The following is a 14,749-nucleotide window of genomic DNA, read 5'->3' on the forward strand; positions in this document are numbered from 1 at the left end:
CACATCCTCTTTCGCAAAAATATTGCACTGTAATCAGCCATTACTTATTTTATTTTAAGCTTGGGACTAAACTCCAGGACACAGGGAAATTCAGAATATTTGAAATGGCCATTCTATGTCTCACGATATATCTTCAGCATTGGAGTGGAATACAGCTGCTGAATATTCATTGATTTACGTGAGGTCACTATGTCACTATGATTTTAATACTGCATCCTGAGTGTGTTTTCTCCTCTCTTAAGGATAAGAGTAAGGAGTAACTGATCTTTTGGTTTAAAGCTTTATCCTGAGCACGACAATAAATCTCTTTCTAGGAATGCAAGCACACAAACATGAGTTTAGCTGCAGAAGATTCAAGGACGAAGCTCACACAAATAAGTTGCTTTTACTGAAGGCATGAAAATTGCTCTTACAACAATGAAGATCAGCTGGGGCAGAATCTCACCAGTTTAAATGTCAGCTCTGGGATTTAAATCTATTATCAGTTTCTCCAACCTACTTGGCAACTGACATTTTACTGCCTGGGTCTTAGCCTTGACTTTTGAAAGCATCTGCACAGTGTTTTGATAACAGTCTCAGACTCCTTGAGTCTATGGAGATTCTCAGCCATTTCAGGTCATGGTTATCTCAAACATATTTTAAAAGGCAACCTTGAGAACCTTCACTTCTCTTCCAAGCAGCTTCTTCAGTTCTGACTGAATGGTGGGAGGGGGAAGAATGGAAGGATTTATAAAAGGAATATTAATCCTTCCATTCCCTCCACCACCACCATTTAGTCAGAACTGACAAAGCTTCATAATAATAATAATAACAACAACAACAAACAATAACAACAACAACAAACAACAACAAAAACTTTATTGTCATTGTATATACATACACAGTATACCCATACAACAAAATTCACTTAACACCCAAAGACCAGGTCCAACACACATAACAATCACCAAACACACTCCCACCCACCGCAATTCTCCACCCCTAAACCACCCAAACATCCACACAACAGACCAAGTAATCCTGTCCAACAGCTCACTGATGGTGGCCCTTTAGTTCATTGTTGAGTGCAATTATAGCTCTGGGATAAAAACTATTCAGAAAATGTGTGGTCCGAGTTTTAATTGTTCTGTATCTTCTGCCAAAAGGCAACATTCCAAAAAGATTGTAAGCAGGATGGGAAGAGTCTCTGAGAATGTTATGCAACTTCCTCAAACAACAAGATTCGAAGATGTCATCCAGGGCTGGTAGCTGGAGCCCAATGATATTCTGGGCAGTTTTAATGATTCTCTGTAGAGCTTTTTTGTCCACTGCAAAACTGCTCCCATACCATGCAAGAATGCCGTATGTCAGGACACTCTCAATGATGCTGTAGGATAGAAGTAGATGCTGAGATAGATTTATCTTCCTGAGCATTCTCAGGAAGTACAGCCTCTTCTTGGATGAGAAGCAAAATGTCTTCCTTAAGGAAAAAAACGCAAAAGCACCTTGGAGATCTCAGATTCCTTATTTTTGACTTTGCCTGCTTCAGATTCTGTACTAGGCCTGAAACATTTTAAACCCGGTTGCATATATATCGCTGCTATATACATCAGACAGCAATATCTCTAGAGCCTGATGGTTGAATATGTCATCCTGTTGCTAAACAAAGCAATTCCACTGGCTTTTTCATTGCCCTGTAATAAAACATGGTAATAGGGTTCATTGATCCAAAGCCTTAGGACAGTCTGTTTTGTTCCAGTTTCCCCAAGTAAAGGTTTTTTGTATCTCCCTGGGAAAAAAAAAACCCATACATTTGAAAGTGCAATTTCTTTGAAAAGATAGAAACAGATTCAGAAAAAATCAGAACCTTCTTGTAAGTGCAATTTATGTTTGTTTATTCCACCCAGGGACTGATTTCATCACACAGAAAAAGCTATTTCTCAATTTTAAACCATTCTGCTACCTTGTGAAACTTCTGCCATTTTTAAGAAGATGCTTTTTCAGCTACTCAACCTTGTCTGAATTTATGCCCATCTGTTGTTCAATTTCTCAATTTCCTGGCAGAAAATCACTTTTTTGAGATCCATCTCCAAAGCTCATTTGCTGGTAGGAATCAAACTAGAGTTAATTGTCCTGTAAATCTATTCTCTTAGAAGGTGGCCTTCTGATCCTTCAGAATACTTATTCCTTTGTATGTCATTTCCATAAATAATTTGCTAACACCTATCAATTAATTCATGCCTTTCTGCCTCAATTTATCTACACACAGAATTATCAGCAATTACTTAGGTGACCTTTTGTTTCATCTACATTTGCAAAGGCATAATGGAAATGTTATTAGTTTAGTTTTAATTGTCATTGTACATCATATATATACAACAAAATTGTAAAATTCACTCATTTTTGCATTGAAAAATGTAAGTAGAAATTAATATTAAAATATGCTGCATAAGCATTTGATCCCTTACTGTGGATTTGAAAAACATCTCCCTAAATTAAAATATTTCTATTAAAAAACCGGGTTTTTTTTTTTTACATTTGTGCTCTTTCTATAAGACAAACTTCTATAAAGATCATCTCTTTCTCCCTAATTTGCTTGCTAAAAAAGTAGGCTAGAGCAATCTTTTACTAAAATGCATTTGTAGAAAAAAAACTGGATGAATAAGTAGAGTTTCAGGCAGTCCTGTTGGTCAGCTTATCCCCACTTAATAAAACCAATCCCAACCTTTGTTGCCTACAATATCTAGATAAGGAGGGCGATAAAAGACATACCAACTTTGGAATTAAAATTGTGAGCATGGCTGCAAAGATGTTATTACTTAGGAGTTGGCCATTTATTTATCTATTTCCATTTTTAAGCTATATTGATTTCAGGGAGTTTGATAAAACATGACCATGTTTAATATTAATATTAAAAATGCACTTACTTTCTCATTTTTTGCACTGCAGTGGAAGAGATGGAAGGTTAGATAGGTACCTAGGTAGATAAAAATTGTATGTAAGAACAACTTACACAGAAAGTTGTAACAATGTATATCAAAAAAAGAATGCCTCTGCAGAGGAGTGAAAAATGTTTTAGGGTGAAGGTTATCTTGAATGAACATCTGCCTGTGTTGGTCCTGTATTGGCCCTAAGCAGCCTCAGAGAATTCAACGGTTGACAATAAGAAATAAATTATTCTGACATGTCATGGATATTGATATATCAATTTGCTATAGATGGAAATGCCAGAGAGATACAGTCACTAAGAGAAAAGGCTATGAAAGAATACACAACACTTAATTCAGATTTCAAAACTGTTACTCCCAAATTTCCACCTTCCCACCTCTATCGCTATCAGTACCATTGGCAGAGTGGTAATGTTGACAATATTGGCTAACTTTACTAATCTGTTGTATTTGTAACAATCATTTACAGTTGGAATTATTGCAGTGTTTTAAATGTGTTAATTTTTAAGAAGTTGTTGTTGATCACGTGAATCGCATGAAATATTAGTACCATTTTATAAACCTTAATAAAGCCACACCTGGAATACTGCATCCAGTTTTGGTCACCACATTACAAAAAAGATGTTGAGACTTTGGAAAAAGTGTAGAGAAGAGCAACTAAGATGGTTAAAAGCCTGGAAACTAAAACATGAAGAACAGTTGCAGGAACTGAGTATGGCTAGTCTAGAGAAAAGAAGGACTAGAAGTGGCATGATAACAGTATTACGGTATTTGAGGGGCTGCCATAAAGAAAAGGGGGTCAACTTATTTTCCAGAGCACCAGAAGGCAAGACAAGAAACAATGAATAGAAACTAATCAAGGAGAGAAGTAACCTGGAATTAGGGAGAAGCTTCCTAATAGAACAATTTTTCATCAGGTTCGCCTGATCCGCCAGTTGCGTCCCTTTCTAGATCGGGACTCCCTACGCGCGGTCACTCATGCCCTCGTCACCTCCCGTCTGGACTATTGTAACGCTCTCTACATGGGGCTCCCCTTGAGGAGCACTCGGAGGCTCCAACTGGCGCAGAGTGCGGCCGCACGGGTGGTAATGGGAGCGACGTGGCGCTCCCATGTAACACCTCTCCTGCACAAGCTGCACTGGCTCCCGGTGGTCTTCCGAGTGCGCTTCAAGGTTTTGGTTATCACCTTTAGAGCGCTCCATGGCTTAGGACCTGGTTATTTGCGGGACCGCCTGCTACCACCAATAGCCTTCCACCGACCAGTACGCTCCCATAGAGATGGGCTCCTCCGGGTGCCATCGGCCAAACAATGTCGACTGGCAGCCCCCAGGGGGAGAGCCTTCTCTGTGGGGGCACCTACTATCTGGAACGAGCTCCCCCCGGAGATACGGAGGATCCCGGATCTGCGTACCTTCCGTCGTGCGCTCAAGACGTTCTTATTTCATCAAGCTGGCCTGACCTAAGTTTTTCCCCTTTTTAAATGGAAATTTTAAATTTAGTCTTAAATTATTTGGGTTTTAAATTTTCAGCCAAATTATTTAATTCGTTTTACTTTATTTTAAATTTTATACTCATATGTTTTATTCTATGGCTGTTCACCGCCCTGAGTCCTTCGGGAGTAGGGCGGTATACAAATTGAAATAATAAATAAATAAATAAAAACAATTAACCAGAGGAACAGCTTGCTTTCAGAAGTTGTGGGTGCTTCATCGCTGCAGTTTTTTTAAGAAAAGACTGGACAGCCACGTGTCTGAAATGGTATAGGGCAGGGGTGCTATTAGAGCAGGTTCTGACAAGTTCTGGAGAACCAGTAGTGGAAATTTTTGAGTACTTCGGAGAACCGGCAAATACCACCTCTGGCTGGCCCCAGAGTGGGGTGGGAATGGAGGTTTTGCAATATCCTTCCCCCAGGAGTGGGGAGGGAATGGGGATTTTGCAGTATCCTTCCACTGCCACGCCCACCAATCCATGCCCACAGAACCGGTAGTAAAAAAAAAATTAAATTCCACCACTGGTATAGGGTCTCCTGCTTGAGCAGGGGGTTGGACTAGAAGACCTCCGGGGTGCCTTCCAGCTCTATTGTGATTTATCTTCTCTAAAGGATATTTATGATCTACCCCAGATAGTGCACCAAGATCAAGGCAGAAGTATAGGTTTTCGGTACCAATTCCTACCTTAAGTGTCTACATGTAAGAGATACACAATCAGGATACATTGTTCAGATATTTAAATCTTGACAGGAGGTTATAGAATCTCTCATAATGAATGCAAGCATGCTAATTTTTAAAACTTGGTTGTGAAAAGCATAAATCAAAAACTACAAAATCATGGGGAGGGCGTGGAAATCAGGAAAAGCATGTTTTCTGATAACCTTTTTCATTTACTCTACCTAACTGCATGTGATAGTTGTAATTATTTGTTGTGCTTCTGCATTTGAGACAAAACCACACATCTTCCTAAGTGGCTTGCCTTGCTGATTTCCTTCTACTCCTAGCTCCTGCTTTCCCTCCTAGAAAGAAAATCTCTGCGTCAATTGCCCCTTTTAGTGAACCTCTAGAACCCGTTCTATCACAAAGTATTTTTCTAAAGACACGCTTCAGTGCTACTGCAGCTGTACTGAACCTTTGCCAGTGCTTGGTGAATCGTCTTTTTTTCTTCTTCCCTGCTCAGAGGCTCTTAAAATATTTTGTGGATGGCTTTGTGGAAGATTTATCCTTGCTTCAGATGCTGCATAGAAATCTCGTCTCTTAGAAATTTACATTGCTGGTCTTCTTCTTCTTCTTCTTCTTCTTCTTCTTTTTTTTTTTTTTTTGCTGCAATATTGGCACTCCAGTCCCAATTTTTTTTGAATTTTGTTAGACCCTTTAACAGTGTCAGGAATTATTTTGCTAGATTTTTCTGAGCTAGGTTTTGGGGTTGCAAAAATTTCATTACCATATTATATAAGCATCTCTGCAGAAGATAGGGAAACCTATGCTGTTTTTCCTCTGGGTTGTTACAGAATTTTATTAGAGAACCCTCCATATCATAATCATTTATTATGAGGAGCTGTAGCTTTCAGAAAAAGTTTACCTTAAACATGGGCAAACGGGCAAAGTTAAATGAGAAAAATGTTTCACGCTACCAAGGGAATGCACTTTTTTGAGCAAGATATGAACACTCGACTTAAAGAGATATTCATCTTGATTTGCTTCTGTATTTAAAAGATGCTTACATCCTTACAAAAACATACACCCTCAGGGCAGTCTGCAACCAATATATTTTAAAGAGAAGCCTTTTTTAAAAAATGAAATGATAGAATTTATTGGAAAGGAAAAGCCAAGTCATCCAATTCAATTTCCTTTCCAGTGCAAGAGTTACACTGTAAATTCTGTTTCTTCTCAAAGAGCGTGGGGAATATGACTACCAACTCTTGAGTTGCAAACAGTTCACAACTGCCATATGGCAGCACAGAGATAAAGAGAACTCTAATTCATTTTTACCATCTAGTGGTTGTCTGCAGTTTATCAGCTCCTGTTTGGAAGTCTTGGTGGGGATTTTTTTAATTTACCGAATTACAGAATCGCAAAACTCAAAGTGATCTCGAAGGTCAAAATGTACTCCAATCCTCTGCTTAGCACAGGGTATGTTAAGACCTTTTGACAAGAGATTATCCGGTCTCCGTTTGAAGATTTCCAGTGAATGGGAACATACCACTGCATAAGGCTTCCTCATAAGAAGGAAGTGATATTATTCCTCAAAATATGTAACCTGATTTTACTTCTCAACCTTTCGGTCCATTGGTTCTGTCCCTTTCCTTCCACATCAGTATAGAAGCACTTCTCTGTCTGACAAACCTTTAGATAATTGAATATTACTATTGTAACTTCCCTCAGTCTTCTGTTTGGCAAGCCAAATTTACCCAATTCCTTTGACCATTCCTTACACCACTAGCTTTCCTGTCCACTTGATAGCTCTCCTCTGGCCTTGCTCTAGGACAATAGTTTATAGAAATTGATGCAATATTGTAAGTAAGACTTGATTAAGTAGAGTGGATTATATATGTCTGAATATAAACACTGAAAATAGTGTTTGACTTTTTAACTATTTCATTGTTGCTCCTGTTCAGTTTGGGATGTACTAAATATTCAGATCTTTTGTATATATACCATTATCAGGTCTCCTTTATTTTTGCCCTTTGTTTTCTCCCAGATACAGGAGAAATGCATTTCGCGATGTTACGTTCTATCTTGTTCATTTTGGCTCATTGCTCCATTTCTAGGATTGAATCTTTTCTTTTGTCTTCTAAAGTGTTAGTCGCTCCTCAATCCCATTATCTGTAAGAATGTTGATCAACACAAGGCCTGGATTAAGCCTCATACCATCTCACTTGATACTATTTTCTAGGCAGATCTGAAACCAGTCTTCAGTGCTCAAGACTGGGAAAGATCATTTAGCCAAATGAATCCATCTTTTTATCATCTATCCTGCAATTTATCATGTTATTAATGAGACACTTTGTTGAATGTTTTGTTGAAGTTAGGGGATATATCAACAGCATTCTCCCAATATCTTTCTTTCTATCTATCTATCTAGCTAGCTAGCTATCCATCCATCCATCCATCCATCCATCCATCCATCTATCTATCTCCCTCTCTCTCCCTCTCTTTCTCCCTCTCTCCTTCTCTCCCTCTCTCTCTTTGAAAGAAAGAAGAAAGAAAGAAAGAAAGAAAGAAAGAAAGAAAGAAAGAAAGAAAGAAAGAAAGAAAGAAAGAAAGAAAGACTGAATTAGAGAGAGAAACGGGTTAGTTTAGAAAGCCAGTGCGTAGTCTCATATTTTCATATCCATTATTTAAGCATGTTTTAACTATCTTTGTAATTTTGATGAAGCTGTACAATACTGTCAATATATTATAAGTAACAACTATTCCTTTGAATAGTATACAGTTCATTGCTTTCTTTTTTCTACCCCATCTTTCTACAGATTGTGAGTGTTGGAAAGCATGTTAAAGGCTACCATTACATTCTTGCAAATCTGGTAAGAATCCTTTTTTATAGTTCATTTCATGGCAAGCTAGTTAAATGATAAACAACCGCAAGAAAGGGAAATATGGTGTTGATTTAGTGATGAAAATTGAAATGTCATTGTTGGTTCTGAGCTGGCCTCATCTAATGTAGTGCTAATACATTAAAACCATGTGTTGGTTTTCTTGATTCTGTTTAACCTTTCCTCCTTGAAACACTCTTTATCACTAGTCCTTGTGACCGTATCTCAAGGAAAGGTCATGCAGCACATTCCTTCCATCCAGTGATGATGGTGAAGATACCAACATTGCAAAGAGGGTTGCAATGCAATTTCCCCACCCTCCTCCCTTTGTACCTGTAGAGTCCAAGTTCAAAAGGAATAGGATTTGCATTATAATTAGCCATCCTGCTAATTTTGATATGAGTGTAGGAGATAACCAGGTTGAGCCTGAGGGAGGGGTCAACCATATCTTCAGTCATGAGTCCCTGAGCACCCACAAGAGATCTAAGTCCAGCCCACCTTCAATGCCTTCTTATCTCCCGCTTATTGCCCTTGACTATTAGTAGTTCAGATTCTTGCAGAGAGCTTAAACTTGCAATAAATCTTTATACTCATTTGAACCGCCTGAATTTCCTGATTTCCCCAGCGCTTGACAATGTGTACTATGAATGAATGAATGTGTCTGTGTGTGTGTGTGTGTGTGTGTATAACATCTACTAGGTTTTATGTAAATCATATACCACCTTAAATATATCTGTATAAATGTTACATAAATGCAAGTCAAGTGCAATCCAATTAATTTTAATTATAATAATAAACTGCCCCAATCTCTTAAGAGTTCTTACCATAACAAAATATAGCTTCCTATAACAAATAAGAGAAAAGGGGGAAAAAACCTATTTCTTCAACACTCTTTATAGAAATGCCAACTTTTCCTGCAAAAAGGAAAAATGAATATGTTACAACTATTTGCTACTGTTAAATATGTAATTTATATACTGTATTTCATTTTAAGGAACTAAATTTCAAAAATTTAGAAAAGTAAAAATAATAAAAATTAATTATTGAACTTGCTCTCAAGTTATTTTGAGAAGACCAGTATTAAATAAAGGCGATATACTAAATAAATAGATAGGAAACAAATAAATAGAAATAAATAAATAAATAAATAGAAAATATACTATTCTGCAGTTTCCCAAGAAACCATCTGCATAATAATTAGTGGGGGGAAAAACATGTTCTCTGATTTTTTTTTTCACTTTTATATTTTTTAAACCTTAAGTTTTATAGTGGATATTTTTGAATCAAACTCATTACATGAATGAGTTACTCCCTATATCAACACAATATATGATAATGAATGATAGGAAAAAATGAATGATAGGATCAGTAAAGAGAATTGGTAATACTTTTTGAAATGTCCCAATTACTGACAATGTTACTATTTTACATGTGATGCATTTTTAAATGTGATAGTAAGAATTAAAAAGTTATTGTCAATTTATTGATAGATGCCAAAATCATTGCATCTCACTGTGATAAAATTTATCTCACTTTATCATACTGCCCCTACAAAAATAATAAGATACATAGCAGTAATGCTGATATCGTTTAACTTGTTTATGTAAATCAGATTAGCAAAGAAAAGTTTGTAAAAGGGTTATTAATTATTTTCTGCAGCTATTAGTATAAGAAGAGGCGCAGTGGCTCAGTTGCTAAGACACTGAGCTTGTCGATCGAAAGGTCGGCAGTTCAGCGGTTTGAATCCCTAGTGCCGCGTAACAGGGTGAGCTCCGGTTCCTTGTCCCAGCTTCTGCCAACCTAGCAGTTCAAAAGCACGTAAAAAATGCAAGTAGGAAAATAGGGACTACCTTTGGTGGGAAGTTAGCAGCGTTCTGTGCGCCTTTGGCATTTAGTCATGCTGGCCACATGACCACAGAGACGTCTTCGGACAGCGCTGGCTCTTTGGCTTTGAAACAGAGATGAATACCGCCCTCTAGAGTCGGGAACGACTAGCACATATGTGCAAGGGGAACATTTACTTTTATTAGTATAAGATATGGTGTATTTTATTTATTATTTTTTTCCACTGTGAACTCATTTTAAATTATTTATACTTAAGTAGATAGTTGTAGTATAATAATTTTATTTTTACGTGTTTGTATTGGTAATTGCAATACTGCTGGGCTGGAATGAGACTGCTTGCAATGGAAAAAGCCAATTATTCAGTGTCTGACACAGCAAAAAAAAAAAAAACAACTGTCCATACTAAGCAAGAAAGAACTATCTGTTTTTCATCCTTCGAGTGGTTTGCTTCACTTCCATTAAATCAGGACACTAGCCTACAGCAAGAAATTGATGTACATTAGGCAGTTTGTGACAAGTATGGGACAAGGGCTGAATACCATATTGTGTCCCATTTTCAAGCCTGAGAATTCCAAGATCAATAAAGAAATGCCACAAAAGTTTACTGAGGGAGAATATATGAATACTGTATAAACTTTTCTCTCCATCTTTAGATGAGAGATCTAAGAAAGATCTTGTGGCCTCTGGGATGCCTTTAAGGGAAAAATAGGAGCAATCAAACTAGCTATTTTCAATAGCCTGTGTTAAATATGAGTCAATATGGAAGCAACTCTAGAATTATATCAGTGTACAATTAAATAAAGTATGTATAAATGAATGAATGAATGAATGAATGAATGAATGAATGAATGAATGAATGAATGAATGTGTTATATTGTATTGGAAAATGGAACAGTTGTATTCATTTTAAACACACCTGAGGATCAGATTAAAATAGTCGAATAATGAAATATAACTTTTTAACTTAACCGTTGTAATGACTAAATATCAGTGAAAAAGTTTTAATGACATGCTGTGGATGAAAATACAACATGATGGAAATTTGTTTTTAACAGGGATTCAAAGATATTTCCCTGGACAGATTTATGCATGGAGGAGCCAACATCACAGGGTTTCAATTAGTGGACTTCAATACACCTATGGTTTCTAAACTCATGCAACGGTGGAAGAAACTGGACCAGAGAGAATACCCAGGATCAGAAACTCCCCCTAAGGTTCTATTCTACATTAAAATCTGAAATCACCTTTCATATAACCATACTGCAGTTATAAGTAACTGCCTAATATTGTGAAGATTGACTTTTATGTGTTAATTAGGTTCCCTCCTCCCCTTCTACTTAATCTTCATACTTTGTTTTTCCCCAGCCTGGGACTTTTATCCCGTAGTTGACCAAACTAAGAGCACTGAGATAAATATAATTTTGGTGGTAATATTAGCCTTAGTTCTTCTGGGTATAGATGTGATGGAGTTTAGTGAAGGATGTCTTGGATAATTATTTTAAGACATTGTTACAGGGACTGGTACATTCCACTCTATATCCAGAATGATCTCATTCTTCACTTGGAGGTTGAATCAGAATAAGAAACAAATGATGATGTTACATAGGTGGGTAATGAAATGTCTGCAAACAAATAACCAAGCTTAGGGCTTGGCTTAGCTCAACCCTGAACTACAGATATTCCTTCTGTTGTCCTTTTTGAGATTGAGTGAAACAACTCTTTCCAGTTATGGTGAAATCTATTTAGTATTCATTAGTGATCTGAGTTTAAAAGAATAATCGTTATTGTATGTATTGTTCCCTATTGGCTATTTAATTAAGAATTCCCAAATATCTTAAATCTTTATAATTATTCTGAATTTTTTACTTTATTCAATCCTAATTATTTGTTTACGCAACTTCTATCAGTTTTGTTATGTCCAAAATCAATTATTGCATCTTTGAAGGGTTTTCTGTTCTCATGGGCAGGTCATAAAGTCATATTACTGGCTTTGCCTTTGTGAAAGGAAAGGATTGACTCTTTCCTCTTGGATCCAATCTTATCTTCCCATTTTATGGGAAGTACAACTTTCCAGTATTTTTGTAATTCCTAAAGTAACCTTATACAATATAACTTCAGAATTAAACTTCATATTAATGTCCCAAGAATGCGGCGATTTTATCATCCTCATTTACTAAGAAATCTTTCTCAGCTTGCTGAACTAATGCTTGTCAATTGAGGAATCAAAGGTTTAATAGATTTATTTTTGAACATAATTGTAATAATAGGTATTATTGATGTACAATTTTTCCATCTAATTAGTATACCTCTGCTCTGACTTATGATGGAGTACTTGTGATGGCCGAGACTTTCCGAAATCTTCGAAAGCAGAAAATAGATATTTCTCGAAGAGGAAATGCTGGGGATTGCCTTGCAAATCCAGCTGCACCATGGAGCCAAGGAATTGACATGGAGAGGACATTGAAACAGGTGTGGTTCTTATAAGATTTACATCTGCTTGGTTTTTGTGGCAGCTGCTATGTTGAAAATTATCACAAACATTTAACTTCCAAACAGTTATTGGATTAGTGCAGGGATGTCAAACTCAAGGCCCAGGGGCCGGATCTGACCCACGGGATGCTTAGATCTGGCCCACAGTGCTGCCCTGGAAATAGCAAAGGACCAGCCCGCGGTACCTCTGTCAGTGAAAACAGAGCTCAAGAGGCCCTACTGAGCTCCTTTTTCGCTGGCAAAGCCATTGCAGCCAAAAATGGAGTTTGGGAGCCTGTTTTGCTGGCAGAGTGCTCGGACCACCGCAGGCTCCCCCAACGCAAGTGACGTCAAGCTGACCAAGCCCACCCTGGCCCCTGAAGTTCAAATACAACCCTGATGCAGCCCTCAATGAAATCAAGCTTGACACCCCTGGATTAGTGTGTTACATTTAATTAATTAATGAAATAAATTAACAACTGTTTCTTTAGTGATCTTTCGAAGTTACAATGGCATTGAAAAAAAGTGATTTATCACCATTTTTCACACGACCATTGTAGCATCTCTCTGGTCACGTGATCAAACTTTGGATTTCCACCCCCCGGCCACATTTCCTGTGTTTTAAAGCTTGGAGACTAGCAAACTGAACCGCCTTGTGGTGAGATGAGCAGAAAAAAATAATAATGAATAAAACAAATAAACATATAAGCCACGGTGGCACAGTGGTTACTTCTGCTGCCTGCCGACTGCCTGCAATTTGGCAATTAAAATCTCACCAGGCTCAAGGTTGATTTAGCCTTCCATCCTTCTGAGGTGGATAAAATGACGACACAAAATGGTTGAGGGTAATATGCTGACTCTGTAAACCACTTAGAGTGGGCTGTAAAGCACTATAAAGGGTATATACCTTATTTTTTGGAGTATTAGATGCACGTTTCCCCTCTAAAAAGTGGGTAGAAATGTCTGTGTGTCTTATACTCCAAATATTGTGACAGGGAGGAAGGGGGTTGGTGCAGCGCTGATCAGCTGTTTTAGAATGGGCCATGGCAGTGGCAAATCAGCCGCTGTGGCGGCAGCGAATGGGCGGCGGCAAACGGGCCACGCCAAACAGGCCACGGTGGCAGTGGCAAATGGGCTGCACCGAACGGACCACAGTGAACAAGCCATAGCGGCGGCAAACGGGCCGCAGCAAACAGGCCAGATGAATACCGGACAGATGCTGGGAAGCAGAGACAGATTTTTTTCCCCTTGTTTTCCTCCCCAAAAGCTAGGTGTGTCTTATAGTCTGGAGTGTCTTATAGTCCAAAAAATACGGTAAGTCTTAAGTGCTATTGCTATTGCTATATTTCTACCACTGATACAAACAGAATGAAATGTAGGGGACTGGCGGCACCAATGGAAAAAAGCATAATGCAGCACAAACTGCAATCCTTTGGTGCATTGTTGCTTTTCTCATTTCGACAAAAGGATCAGTTCTTGCAGCTGCCCCTGTTCATGCTGTATTTGTCATTCAGATGAAAGTTACTGGAGTGCAAAGAACTTTAGTTCTGCTCCGTATGCTGGTTTTGTATGAAATGGAAGATACATTCTCAGGTATAGAAACCACTGTATGATTCTTCCAGTTATGTTTTTTCAGCTCAACAATATTTGAGGAGTTCTCATGAGGGAAAATTTGAATGGGACTGATTTGTGTATATCCTTGAACTTCTCAAGGAAGTGGGGAATATAAATTTAAGTAAAAAGATAGGATAACATTTTCCTGGAGTGGACAACATTAATTCATTCCATGTTGAACAGAAGCCAGGGTTTTTTTCCCCACAAAGTTATGAGGTAAAAAAAGTGATTTATTGCCGAGAGAGATGAATGTGGAAAAACTATATGAGCTAATTTCACATCAAAATGTTAAAAGAAAACGAAAAGTTTATATTTTTATTTAAGAATTATTTTATGTTTTTCAATGTGCATGCCAAATGCATTTGTGCCACCCTGAAGATCTATTTAACTTTGATGGCTCCACATAATTCACAATTCTAAATAATCTCTCAATCTTTCTGCTTTATTATATCACTTAAGAATGAAATAAAACAGAGGAATTTTCTAACCGCCTTGTACTGCGGTTGGAAAAAAGTTATGTGGCAGCTTGCCAAACGAGATAAGGTGTGTTGAGAAATATTCCTTTGAAAAACTGTTTGGACAAACCTTTGCTGATTATGAATGAACGTAATTCACAGTCATGTAAATAAAAGAGGTTTTGCCGGGACCAATTTCTGCCTCCTGCTTGCTAAGGGAGCCTAGCTCAGAACAAGTTTTCAGATCCAGTCTGAGGGTTTTTTAGGCTTTCTTTTCATAAAGAATTGGTTAGATCTAGGAAAAGAAAAAGTTAAAAAAACAATAACAACCCTAAAGCGACTGTAAAAAATTCATTTTCTTGAGAAATTTTTCATATTGTTCTTTTCTCCCTCCTATTTTACACCATTGGCCA

The 14,749-nt window shown here is 37.6% G+C and overlaps 1 protein-coding gene across 5 annotated transcripts in view; it reads left to right on the top strand.

Annotated features, from left to right (window-relative positions):
- GRIA4 (glutamate ionotropic receptor AMPA type subunit 4) overlaps window positions 1-14,749 on the top strand; it is a 281,742-nt gene that overhangs the window by 187,401 nt on the left and 79,592 nt on the right. For all 5 annotated transcript variants that reach the window (XR_015734379.1, XM_087894635.1, XM_060686217.2 and 2 more), the window contains exons 5-7: window positions 7,891-7,944; window positions 10,854-11,012; window positions 12,100-12,267. Coding sequence is in view for 4 of the 5 variants with exons in the window: in XM_087894635.1 (XP_087750761.1) it covers window positions 7,891-7,944; window positions 10,854-11,012; window positions 12,100-12,267 (381 nt within the window). In the remaining variant the exon portion in view is untranslated. The remainder of the gene's footprint in view (window positions 1-7,890; window positions 7,945-10,853; window positions 11,013-12,099; window positions 12,268-14,749) is intronic.

This window comes from Pantherophis guttatus, chromosome 5 (assembly GCF_059756535.1).
Source record: "Pantherophis guttatus breed Tessera chromosome 5, ASM5975653v1, whole genome shotgun sequence".
NCBI classification, from domain to species: Eukaryota; Metazoa; Chordata; class Lepidosauria; order Squamata; family Colubridae; genus Pantherophis; species Pantherophis guttatus.